Genomic DNA, 13,792 nt, shown 5'->3' on the forward strand with positions numbered 1-13,792 from the left:
TTTTAAAACCATCCACACTATACCAAAGATTGTGGCACTATACCTTTACCTATTTTTGGACCAATATTATTTGATTTACACACATTATATAACACACTCTTGTAAAAGGCTAATGTTGCATCTTTTTATAATGCCTTTCTTGGCATAGAATATATATGAGGGAGTTAGTATATTTCAAAAGAGTAATGAGGATATAAGTATGGTGACACTAAAAAGGTTTATCTGTATAATCAGATCTTGTGTAGAACTAGGTGTTAGCGTGGTTGCGTGGATCATTTTTCCAACACTAGGCTCTAAGTATTTTCAAGAGAAAGTAGGAAATTCCAACGTAGATGGTCAAGGGTCACTTAATTCCAGGACAAAAGGGGAAAGAAGTGTCCTCCGGCTAAATAGTTTGTGATGTGTGAAGTTATTCAAGCAGCAATTGTTTTCTAGTGAATTCTTGGATAGCAAGATTTTGAATGAATTTCAAGAGGGACAAATGTATGGAATGCAGAGATATAGGATGGGGGACAGATCGCTTGGCAGCAGTACATGCAAAAGGGATATAGGACTCTTAGTGGACCACAGGCTGAACGTGAGTCGGCAATGTGATGTGGCAGCTAAGAAAGCGAATGCAATCTAGGCTGCTTCAATAAGAGTATAGTGACTAGAGATCAAGGAAAGTAATAGTGCCATGGTATTTTGCTTGTGTTCTGGACACTACAAGTCAAGAAGGGTATGGAAAAGCAGAAGCATGTTCAGAGGGCAACCAAAAAGGATGAAAGGTCTGGAAACCATGCCCTATGATAAGTGGCTTAGGGAGCTGGATATGTTTAGCCTGGGGAAGAGGTTAAGAGGTGACATTATATCCATATTTAAATATTTGAAAGGATGTCATCAGGTGTAGACTTAGAAGGAGTGAAGACAGAAGGAACATCAACAATCTAAAATATGCAGATGACACTATGATGATTACATATTCAAAACCAAATGTTAAGTGTTCTTAAATACCAAGTTGTGGTTCTCAGCAAACTTGCTGACCGTGCTCAGAACATGTTCAGTTCCTAACTCCTGCAAATAAGCCATCAGAACTCACTTTTGTATTATTCCAAGTCCTTGATCTTGTATGTACTGCAGAAATGTAGGTTGACATCACTTTAACTATCATGATTTGTAGTTTGTTGAGGCACCAGAGTGCTCTGACAGAGAATGCTAAACATCTTACAAATCTCAGAATTCCATAGCACTGAGTCATGGCAATTAAGGCATTGTCAAACTACATTATTTCTGCAGTGTAGATTAGACCCTTGTGATGAAGTAGGCTAAAAGAACATGATTATTTTAAATGCACACAATGCATTATGAAAATAATAGCATATACAGTATGTTGCAGTAGTGTTCTGGAGGTAAAGCAGATTGATTAGTACCTTGATTACAGATCAACAGTAAACCCCTCTATATGTGGCTTTGTTTTCCATGATGGAGAGAGGGAACAGGTGTGGCAGGCATAGTTCATGCAATGAAACTTTGCCTGATAAAATATCCCATATTTTTATTGTTCTGTTGCTATAAAATGCCCTCCGAGGGCTCATTCCCGCTTACATTTAAATCGGTTTGGGATTCGCCTTCGCTCCATGTTGGTAAATTGATTCCAAAAGGTCCATCGTTCCCATTATGAAAACGGATCTTTTCATGATGTCCTCATAATTGCTTCTTTTTTGACATGATTGTCGTCCCCACTAGTTTGCACCGCTTCAAAATGCATGTCAATCATCTGTGTGTCATCAGTGTCATAAGAGACAGTCCGGGCTCTGAGTGGGGAGAAGGCACTGGCAGGCGCTGGGCATCACTCAGAAGGTGCTTTCCTCAAAGAGATGCTCAGGAGCACAGTGCTAAAACCCTCAAAAGACTCCATAACATTTATATATATTTTTTCTAAACAAATTAATAAAAGATTTGATTCATTGGTTTTGCAGCCACTTACGCCTCTGCAAAATCAATGAATTGAATGTTCTATGATTTTTTTTTAAAAAAATGCACCCATAGGTCACACCACAACCACAAAGTCAGTGCTGAAAGGGGGATAGAAGGTAGAGCTACCAAAAACTAAGGAGGGATAGTAAACACCCCTTTGCCGTTAGTCCCTCCCTTCCAGAATGATTCAATTCAGATTTGTCATTTCTACTTGTTGAATACGCTTCAGAATCAATTATTTTCCAAAGAACCACCAAGGAACTAGTGTCAGGGAAAAGTGGGTTATTTGTGTTTGCCTTGCTTCATCGTGATTGAAAATGATCACACTAGGATCAGAACCGGTTTCAAATGGGAATGACAGTCATATAAATGGATCGGCAATTTGCATTAAATCATAGTGGGAATGAGACCTGAGGCAGACTAATCTTGGAGTAAGTCCCACTGATAGCAAAGGCTCCTCTTTTAGAATTAATGTCTCTTATGTGATCTGTAAGCAATTCCATGTATTACAATCTTAATATGAAAATGAAGCTGGTGAGAATAAGCAGAATAGTTTGAGCCATCCTGGTGTTGCACTTCTACACTGAAGGCAGCTGTCTCTTTGAAAGAGTAGAAAACCAATCCCAGCTTTAGCTGCTAACCTTGTTCCAGTTTCTTCTATGCAGGGCCTCCCACAAAAGTATACTCTACTCTCCTGCTCTAATTCAGAATACAGTATTCCAACTTGTTTGCATACAACTAGTATTTCAAAAAAAGCTCAGGCACATGCAATATTGCAAGAATGCCTTAAATCTGACCCCTTACCATACATGCATTTTTTCCAAAGATTGCTGCCTCCCCTTTTGTTTAATAGCAATGAAATTGTCAAGTCAAACACTAAAGATAAAGGCAGCATTGACATAACAAATGAAATGTATATTTAGAAAAAGTGTAACCATTAAACTTTTCCTTAAACAATGCCCACCTGTTTTCTGTATAAATTTTTTAAAAAGGACTCAATAAGTTATTGCTTATTTGGTAGTTTGAATTATACATATGCAAGCAGAATATCTTGCAGAATATACACTAATACTATTTTTTCACAATTGATTATGAAGCCCATTTTCATAGATAAATATACCCTTCTAAAAACTTGAGTGGTGGTGGTGGTGGTGGTGGTGTCACTAACAAAATCCTGGGAGTGTTGCTAGTAAAACACAGTTTTTAATCATCAAAACTAGTTTTTGAAAAGACTTAGTTTGCATTTTTATTTGGCAACAGTTTGATGCAGAGGAGAGAATAGAGGAAGTGAAGGCAGTATTTGAACAGGCAACACAAGTTACCACCCAACACACACACAGTGGCCAATCATGTAAATTATTTTTGTTTAGTACATGTCGTGCTAGAATCAATCATCCTGTATCATCGTTGCTTCATCAAAATGAAAGAAACAACTTCATTATAAAGAAACATTAATTTATAACCAACAGTCCATTAAGTCTGAAAAATAGGTTTATTTTAAAACCAGTGGCAATGTGGGATATCCTATATGGCATAACCAGTTAGAGCAAACTTCTTAGATACAGAAAATGCAGAATTTCTCTCTATAGTTTGTACTTTCCATCCAGAGTTCAGGCAGTAGAACAGCACCACACTAACGACAAAGAGTGCACTCCAGAGGAGCTCCCACATAGAATCTCATTCTTGAAGATAATCCCATTCATAAATACACCTAAAATTCCTTTTGTTGTGTTTCTGCATGAAAGTCACATGGTAGCATTTACACATATAATGACAGAGAAAAAATTATCTTCCTGTATGTTTTACAGAGTATATCTACATTTCCATTTGAATATTCAAGACCGCAGGTTCAGCAGAGGGAGCTGATTTTGTTTGGTCTTAATAAGAAGGCCTTGAACAAAAAGCATGAAGGAATGCTGCTCTCTGGACCCCAAGCCTAGGTTTTTCCACAGAGGGACTGTCCTGAAGGGAGATCACTAGAAAAGAAAGATCTGATGGCTTCATTATTCACATGCCTTTTTTTCTTTTACAGCTTTTCTGTACAAAAGGGATAAATACACAAAAATCCCACATCCATCTGAACGACAAAAATACTGCAAAGCTTCACACTCTTTCAGAGACAGGCATACAATCCATGCATGATACCTGCATTTATATAAATTTCAGAAAATATTTTAAAAATAGGATCTTGGATACCTAAAATACCTGATGAACACAAAATACTTGAACTGCTGACCCCCCCGCCCACAAAGTCCCTAATCAGGGAGATTTTAAGGTTACTTGATTTCTATTATCTATGAATACAATGACATGAATCTTGTGCTGGGCTAATGCAAGCTGATAAATGAATTCGTTTTTAAAGCCCCAAAAGGAAGCTCCCAGAAAGGTGCATGTCATCAGTCCCCTTTTATCAAAAAGTGCCCAGAATGTCAACATGAAGTTGAATAAAAATAGATGGATGCTGCAATTCTTCATGAGACTATGATACTGAATCCAGCAATTAGTTAGCTGATTTACCTCCCCAGTGCTGCCTCCAAGAAAATACTAGCACCTCTATATGCACACACAGCTACAACATACACAAACCCATGCTCCATATTAGGAAGATACACAAAAATAACAGGCGTGTGATGGAGCTACTGCTGAGACATCTCAGGGCTGGACAGCACAGAAAGACAAATGACTAAATTCAATTAATATGGGATACATCCTATTATTGGAAGAAATGTATCCTGGCCACAGCCATCAATTAGTCATACATGGGTATCCTGTGACCCATACCCTGGAAAGCAGCAAGCTCAGAGGTCCACTGCTAATAGCATTAACCCAGACTCTATTTTCCCTCAGTTATTTAAGGCACAAACGTCTTTATTTTAAAATGTTTTTACACTGTTTCAGACAAAAAGCTGCCAAGACAGATAGCCATTCATGGCATCATCCTTCCTGCTGTTCAAAATACTGGGAAGAGGCTTTGGGTGTAAAGCAGCTGGCATGGCATGGAATGGAAAGACATCCCTTACCCTCTGTTCTCTCATCTTAGAAAGCAGAGGGCACAGTTCAAGTAATAGTTCAGTTTCCATTATCTAAGTCTTTTCTTGGTAGGAGAACCATTTAATGGCAAGAAATTACTACTGAGAAATCTCAGCTTCCCTGCATAATGTCTGCCTTGATCCAGAGCAGTGAAAGCTGGTTGCCAACTGTAAAGGCTAAAAAGCAAACAGGTTTTCAGAAGCATGTCCCAAACTGTATACAAAAATACAAGAGAACATGCAAATTATTTATACAGTTACTGCATAAATACTTTCCTCCAAATCTTCCTCCTCTTCCTCCTCAACTCCTCCATTCAGCATACACAAAAACACAAAAACCCCTCCCCCTCCACCAAGGAGAATCTTCATGGCAAGAGGCACTTGAATGATATATGGAGAATCCTTATGAAAAAGGCCTTCTCCTCACAGTGATATGGAACAAAGATAAACAGATTCTCAGGACTCCATTTCCTCTTGGTCAAGCGGCGGTGGCACAAAGCTAACTACTTCATCATAGGTCAGGCCTAGAGGAAAAAGAGGTACAGACTTTAGTTATCAGGTAACAATTATCACCCCCATCTCCCACCTTGAGTTATATTTACTCAGCTCAATTTCAGTTCTCAAAATCAACTATTACTCTAAATTCGAATATGGAGTTTGTCCTTCCTAGCTAGTTCTAAGTGATTTACATTGTGGACATGTGTATTCAAGAGGCTTGTAATGGGCTGACACTGGAGCTATTAAATTAGACTATGATTTTGTGAGAAGCCACTTGATAGATAACTGAGAAGAAAAAGCAAGGGAACCTTTCACAAAAGACTTCACTTGTTATTAATAGCATCTTCATATGCTGGCACTCTCTTGAAGAGCCACCCTCAGCCCAATCTGTTTGTAACTTCACATAGACAACTCATATTAATTGCACAATGACATTATGCTGCCCATAATAATTGCCCAGGTAATCTCATTCAGTCAGATTGAAGGCTCCTCTTCCATCACCACCTCACACTTTTTTTAAGGCACAGAATTTCCAAACTGGGGAAACTACTGTAAACGGACAGCACAGAGCATATGGAAATATGGAAGGTGAGTTGTGCACCATTAGTAAAGTTCATCAGGGCCTAGAACCATTATTTTGATGATGCACAATTGGAAAAGTGCTATTTTCTTTGATAAATAGGAAATGCTAATGCTGAAGGGACAGTACTGTTGGATTGGATGCCCACCTGTCAGGTTTTGTTCTTACAACACGGAGTGTGAATATAATGTTAATGAATGGCACCTGTCAAAACTTGGTTCACTAGTTCAGTCTCCCTAGGACACTTACTTTTCCATTCCTCTATATCTAGTTCTCTGCTTTCAAAGGACTGATCATAGGGATCTGCCACTGGTTCATCATCTGGGTCATGATACTGAGCAAAGTAACCATGGGCCAGAGCTTCAGCAGCAGTGATTCGTTTGTCTGTGTCCAGCACAAGCATCTTCTCCAGCAAGTCCACAGCTTCAGGAACACCATGAAAGAAAAAAAGGGGACGGGAGTTTAAATATAAGAAGTCAATTAAAAACTCAGCTAGATCAGGATCTATACCTAGCAGTATGAGAAATGCTAAAGTCTCCTAATGACAGTATTTTACTATTTAAGAACTACTTGAGAAACAACTGTTGTACATAACATATACATTGGAAATTGTCTTGTATAGTGGACCCTTGTTATACGCTGGCGTTTGGTTCCAAGATCCCCCGTGTATAACAAAATCTGTGTATGCTCAAGTCCCATTAAATATAATGACACAGCAAAATGGTGTCCCTTATAAAACATGGGAAATCATGTGATATTTGAAATTTATACTTTTTCTTGAACATTTTCAAACTGTGTATGCTTGAATCCGTGTATTAAAAAATCCGTGTATAAGAAGTGGCGACTGTATTAAGTTGGACCCTTTGTACGTCAAGCTCAGTATTGACAACTCTAACTAGAAGTGGCTCTCTAGGGTTTCAGATAGGATACATTCCTAGCCTTTTGGGAAACCCAAGTATTCCAAGGTGGCCTCCTATCCAAGCATTAACCAAGCCCAACCCTGTTTAGCTTCCAAAACCAGGCAATTATCAGTGACGTTCAAGGTGATATAATGGTAATATTATGTCCCTAAACCAATGGTCCCCAAACCATTTTGGCTTACCATCTTCTTTCCTCCTGTGCGACAACCGTAGTGCCCCTCCAATGCCTATTTCTTAATGTTAGGTCTATTATTTGTGCAGCAGTCAGCTGGCCAGCAGCATCTACCTCAGCCATGCCCAGTTTGTCAATGTCTCATCCTCCTCCTCCTTGTTCTCAACCTCCCATGTTGGATTGCAGCTGTGGCAGCAGCTCAGGCCTGCTCCTCCATCTCACCCATGCTGACCTTATAAAACCTGCCAGCAAGTCCAAGCAAAGCTCACAAAGCCTATGGTGGGTCCCAGTTGTAAAAGCTGCTGAAACACATTATTACAGTCGGCCCTTCTTATACACGGATTTTTTATATACGGATTTAAGCATACACGGTTTGAAAATGTTCCAAAAAAGTATAAATTTACCTTGATGTTCCATTTTTTATAAGGGACACCATTTTGCTATGTCATTATACTTAATGGGACTTGAGCATACATGGATTTTGTTATACACGGTGAATCTTGGAACCAAACCCCAGCGTATAACAAGGATCCACTGTATTATTATTTTTGCCACCTCTCCTCTGTTCATCTCCTCCATGGTCCCAAAGGCTTCTGGTTCCCTTGTTTTTCTTTCATGCCAGTACTAAGCACCCTGCTGTCCAATTTTTCCTCACTGCCCCCCCGGCCCTTCTTCCCCTGCTGCCCTCCTGAATTTTACCACTGCTCCTGGGGGGGGGGGGGGAGCTTCTGTCTACTGTAGGAATCACTGCCATAAAGCAACATTTTATGCTGCTGAAGACTGTCAAGAAGAAAATTTTGAGAGGGGACCTGGGTGTGTGTGTGTTCTTTTTAGACAGGAAGCTATAAGTAAATACTGAACAATTTGTTTCTTTCTGAACTAAACACAACTGATGAAGAAAATTCTATAACTAGAATAAGAAACTATTACAATGATTAAATGTAAAGAAACCAATAATACTGAAAAGATGGCAAGAAACAAGACAAACAGTTACAGTATCAGAATTCTGTTTCAGAAGGGAATTCTACCTAGAAGCCCTTTCTGTTCCAATTGACTTAATGGCATCTCCACCTTATGGATAAAAAACCTCTACATTAATGCACTGGCCCCTCCTTACTTATCAGACCTTCTTTCTCCTCACCTTCCCACTCAGGCCCTCCATTCTAGTAGTCAAGGTCTGCTGTCTCAGCTCAGGATTTCCTCTGCCCCATCCCGGATTCGCCCCTTTTCACTTGCTGCCCCTCACTCCTGGAACCTTCTTCCCCCACAAACCAAGAGCCATCACTTCTTTAACCAGCTTCAAAACGGAGTTGAAAACCATCCTGTTCAGAGAAGCCTTCCCAGGCATTGCATAATTGTCACTTACCATTGCATAACTGTCGCTTACCATGTGATGTTCTTTTGGTGCCTGTTTATCAAACCATTTCCTGTATTGCTATGTACTGTATATGTATTATCCTACTTGAGAGTATGTATTTTCCCTGGAAGAAGATTAACCATCCATTATGAAGCCAAGCCCTCCCTCCAGTCCATCTGCCTTGGTCCAGGCCTTGGAGGTAGAGAGGAACTGCTGAACCTCTTACCCTTTCCCTCCACCACTCCCTTCTCCTTCTGTGTCATGTCTTTTTAGATTGTAAGCCCGATTGTATGTACAGCACTGTGTAAATTTACAGTGCTTCATAAATAAAGGTTAATAATAATAATAATAATAATAATAATGCATCAACATACTGTACCATTCCAAAAGACATTTACCATTTTAATGAATGATTATTGTATTCCATATGGCAATGAAACAGTGGCTAGTCTTACCAAGTGGATTGGCACCAATAAATACATTTTCAAAATTCATCTTCGGCATGTAAGACAAAGACTGTATGTAGTTTCTTGCCTGCAAGGGGAGAGGGAAATACAATTTTAACTGTTACTCATGAGCACTTACGTGTGGATTTTTTTCCTGAGCATATTTTAGTTCTTCAAGAATCATTTCTTTAAGCTTCTCATTCATACTCACCAGAGTGTGAGGGATGCTGTTAATAACAAGTACTGGAATTTGTGCCTTATGCGTTACATAAAACTGGATGAGCACAGTTATCTATATAGTGGAGGTCTGCAAGCAAGGATGAGTTCTTGTAAGACAGCAGTGGCACCCACACACCCTTAATGCACCTAAATACTAAGTCAACAGAAACATTACTAATGAAATGTACTAAAAAGGAGATGCCATTCAAATTCTCTTTCATTGCATCAAGCAACAGAACACCACATCGACAGATCTAACTAGACAACCTAAGAGCATGGAATTATATTAAGACAAGAGTCTCCTCAAAAAAAGAAAGCTTGTTACTAGTTAAATATAGTGTAACAATTGCCACTTACTCAGGAGGAGGGAGACCTTGACACAATTGCACATGTTCATGTATCCAGACTTTAATATTATAATGGGTTATACATATGCTTGTCTTTAAGGTTCAGAAATCTTCAACTTTGATTTACAAATTAACCTGGGAAGTAGCTTTCTTATAAGTTGAAGAAGGAAATGATAAAGAAAATATCAGATAGACCAGCAAGGGATATCAATTTTTAATGGTTACTATGAAAATATTAAAAACCTTACAGAGAAATATATGTGAGGAGTAATGAGAAACTCTCAGATATGGAAAACTATTTGAATAAACTTCAATCTGACAAATTATGCCTTGAACAAACGCATAGTTTGAATGAACTTGGGACAACTACGGAAATTATTGAAGCCATAATCTGGATAAGTGTGAGGCCCAGATGGACTACCTGCAGCATATTAAAAGAAATTTGAAGATGAGCTACTTCAACCATTAAAATGGTATGTGGTGAACTATTAGAAAAAGTGTGGGTGACTGATTCCTGGAGAAATTACAGTGATTCATAAAGAAAATACAGATGAGGCATTAACAAAGAATTATATACCTATCTCACTACTAAACAATAATGATAAAATATTTACTACCATCTTGGCAAGAAAAAATATTTCTTAGAATAATCATGAAAACCAGTATTTTTTTTTTTGCTAAAAAGACAATTAAGGAATAACGTACCATCATTAATCCGTAGTTAATGCTCCTTATCTGTGGATTTTTTATCCACAGATTCCAGCATCCATGGCTTGAAAATATTTTTAAAATATATAACCCCCCAAAAGCAAACCTTGATTTTGCCATTTTATATACGGGACACCAGTTTACTATGCCATTGTATTTAAGGGGATTTGAACATCCAAAGATACCAAGGGCTCACTGTAATAACTATTCTTAACATTAATGTATTCTTGGATCAACATAATGGCAAAGAGGCTGTTTTGATTGCTCTAGATATTGAGAATGCATTTGATAATATTTCCATAATTACTTTCTTCCTGGAAGTACTGGAGAAAATGGACTTAGATGAAAATATTATTTGGGCAATAGACAATTTAATCAGTTCAGAAAGCCCAGATTTTAGAAAATGGCAATTCAGTAAGAATGACTGAAATACAAAAGGGGTTGTCCCCACTCACTTTTACCATTTATTGTGTCATTAGAGACCCTACTGAGAGATATCAGACAAGATGACAGGATTAGGCACAGGATAAAGGGAGAGTTTATGCTGATCATCTTGTGATAATGACACAAAACCCATTGGACTCAATGAAACCTCTTCTGGAAAAAAAAAAGGTATTTCAGACATATTCCAGGTTTCAAGTGAACTGCGAGAAAACAAAATTCCTGACTAAAAATATGACTTCAGAAAAGAATAATGAATTAACTCCTCTTTCAAATTTTAAAGTTGAAAATGGGTGGTGGTGGTTAAACATTTAGGAGTTACAATCACAAAGAAATAAATTAAAAGAGATTTTTATTTCATTTTCAAATGAACCCTGTCATAAGAAACAGTACCTTTTGTGCAACAGTAGAAAGAGATTTCTAGATTTATCTGGTAGGCAAAGATACCTAGACTAAAATCTAAAACACTGTACAATGCTAAGGAAAGGAGCAGCTTGGCAGTCCCCAGTGTCAAATTGTATTACAAGACCTGCTTTTTGTTGTGGGTATTTTGTTTTGTTTGTTTTCAAGGTTGAAGGAATGGAAATTGTTTAGAGAAGTAAGACTCTTGGAACTTGAAGCCCGTCGTTTAAGATTTGGTTGGCATGGTTATCTTTCATATGATAAAGTTAAGAGACATGCTGATTTTAAAAATACGTAATAGTATTAAATTCCTACGAGTTTGGTATAAGTACAAATAGATACTCTTTTTCAAGATAATATTAGCCACCTGACTGCAGGAAGCTTATTAAAAGAACAAATATGTTAAAAATTGGAAATGGTTGCTTTATGATGAACTTTTGCATTTTTAACAAGACAGCTGGAAGTTTAAATCAAGAGATGATTATTATGAATGGAAAAGATCTTAATTGGTTTGCTTATTTGTGACTTAAGGACAGATTTAATAAAGACAAGAGAAAAGAAGCCATAGAACTTAGAGAAAATGGGTTTTATTTAGAGTACTGACTACGTAATTAAATAGTGTATACAGTTGTCTCCTGGAACTTGCAGGGGATCCTTTCCGGACCCCCCACTCCAAGTTCCAAATCTCGTGCATATTCAAGATCCATAGGCTTGAATGGGGTGCATGCATGCAGGGTGTGTGTGTGTGCTGCGGGCGCACGTCCCATTAAAGTTAATGGCAGTTGCCCCTCCGTGGATTTCCAAGTCCACAGATTTCAATTTTGTGGACTTGGAGGGGTGACTATAAATGTCTTCTGAAATTAGAGACAGCTGATCAACCTGTAAAAGAGTATATGATAAGTTGGGCACAAAATTTTAGGCATAATTTTCATATGGATGTAGGGGGGAAATGTGGTTTAAAGACTTAAACTTTACGTTGTGCAGTGATTTGAAAGAAAACCTGTATAAGATGATGTATTGTTGTTGTTAGCTGCCCTTGAGTCGGTTCCAACTCATGGCGACCCCATGGATGAGACATCTCCAAGAATCCCTATCCTCCACTGCCCTGGCCAGATCCTGCAAGCCCTTGCCCACAACCCCTGATTGAGTCTATCCATCTGGTTTGTGGCCTTCCTCTCTTTCTTCTACCCTCTACCTTTCCTAGCATTATTGTTTTTTTCTAATGATCTGTGCTGTCTCATTATCTGGCCAAAGTACGATAGTCTCAACTTGATCATCTGTGCTTCCAAGGAGAGCCCTGGTCTGATCTGTTCAAGAACCCATTTGTTTGTCTTCTTGGCTGTCTATGGTATCCTAAGTATTCTTCTCCAGCACCACATTTCAAATGAGTTGTTTTCTGTATGCTTCCTTCACAATCCAGCTCTCACATCCATACATGGTAATTGGGAACACAATGGCATGAATGATTCTGACTTTAGTGCTCAGATATATGTCTTTACTCTTCAGTATCTTTTCCAGTTGTTTCATAGCTGCCCTTCCCATTCCTAGTCTTCTTTGTTGACTGCAGTCTCCATTCTGGTCAATGTTTGATCCTAGATATGGGAATTCTTTAACTATTTCAATTTCATTGTTGTATACTGTATATACTCGACTATAAGTCGACCTCATGGATAAGTCGAGGGCAAAATTTAGGGGCATATAACAAAGCATCTAAAGGATGAAGCAAAGCAAAACAATGTCAAAGAAGTTACAAAATATCAGCAGATATAATTCTTTGTGCTCACTCTTAAGGCTAAATGGATGAGAGAGTGGCAGGGATGGCAGTGCTTCCAGGACAGGTTATACCCCTTTCACCAGGGGATGGTTCCTTCTTTTAAATAAGAGTTCAGATACAGCATTTAAATTGACCCATGGATAAATCTACTCAGGTTTTTGGGGTCAATTCTTTGACCTAAATTTCTAGACTTATACATGAGTATATACAGTAGATTGAATTTGTGTATTTCTTCTGTGGTCATTATTTTTGTTTTATGTTCAGCAACAGACCTCCTTTTGCACTTTCATCTTTGACCTTCCTTATTAACTGTTCCAATTCCTGAATGACTTCTGCTAATATTATGGTGTCGTCTGCATATCCTAAGTTGTTAATGTTGCTTCTTCCTATCTTCCCTCTTCATTTTTCTGATTCTCACTCTGCTTTTCTTATGTTTTCAGCATATAAGTTAAACAAGTAAGGTGATAGGATGTAGTCTTGCCTGACCCCTTTGCCTATTGGGAACCACTCTGTTTCCCCGAATTTTGTTCTGATAATTGCCTCTTGTCCTTGGTACAGATTCCTCATCAGGACTATCAGATGTAATGGCATGCCCATGTCTTTGAGTGCATTCCATAGTTTTTTATGATCTATACAATCAAATGCTTTGCTATTGTCTATAAAACACATGTTGATTCATTTTTGGAATTCTTTGGTGCACTCCATTAGCCACCACATGTTTGCAATGTGGTCCCTAGCACCCTTTCCTTTTCTGAATCCTGCTTGCACCTCTGGAATTTCTCTCTCCATGTATGATTGGAGTCTATGCTGCAGAATTTTGAGAATGTTTTTGCTTGCATGTGAGATTAATGCTATTGTCCTATAGTTGCTGCAGTCTTTTGCATCTCCTTTCTTGTGGATTGGTATGTATACCAAGCATTTCCAGTCTGCTGGCCATTGCTTT

The 13,792-nt window shown here is 38.3% G+C and overlaps 1 protein-coding gene across 2 annotated transcripts in view; it reads right to left on the bottom strand.

Moving 5' to 3' along the window:
• Nucleotides 1-3,429: 3,429 nt before the first annotated feature.
• The window catches only part of MAPK14 (mitogen-activated protein kinase 14), a 62,197-nt gene continuing 51,834 nt past the window's right edge, over nucleotides 3,430-13,792 (bottom strand). For both annotated transcript variants that reach the window (XM_089514787.1, XM_089514786.1), the window contains exons 10-12: nucleotides 8,968-9,046; nucleotides 6,313-6,486; nucleotides 3,430-5,509 (exon numbers count right to left, since the gene is read on the bottom strand). In XM_089514787.1, the coding sequence (XP_089370913.1) occupies nucleotides 5,442-5,509; nucleotides 6,313-6,486; nucleotides 8,968-9,046 (321 nt within the window). In that variant the 3' untranslated portion in view covers nucleotides 3,430-5,441. The remainder of the gene's footprint in view (nucleotides 5,510-6,312; nucleotides 6,487-8,967; nucleotides 9,047-13,792) is intronic.

This window comes from Sceloporus occidentalis, unplaced genomic scaffold, assembly GCF_023333645.1.
Source record: "Sceloporus occidentalis isolate IW3139 unplaced genomic scaffold, rSceOcc1.0.p SCAF_3, whole genome shotgun sequence".
Classification (NCBI taxonomy): Eukaryota; Metazoa; Chordata; class Lepidosauria; order Squamata; family Phrynosomatidae; genus Sceloporus; species Sceloporus occidentalis.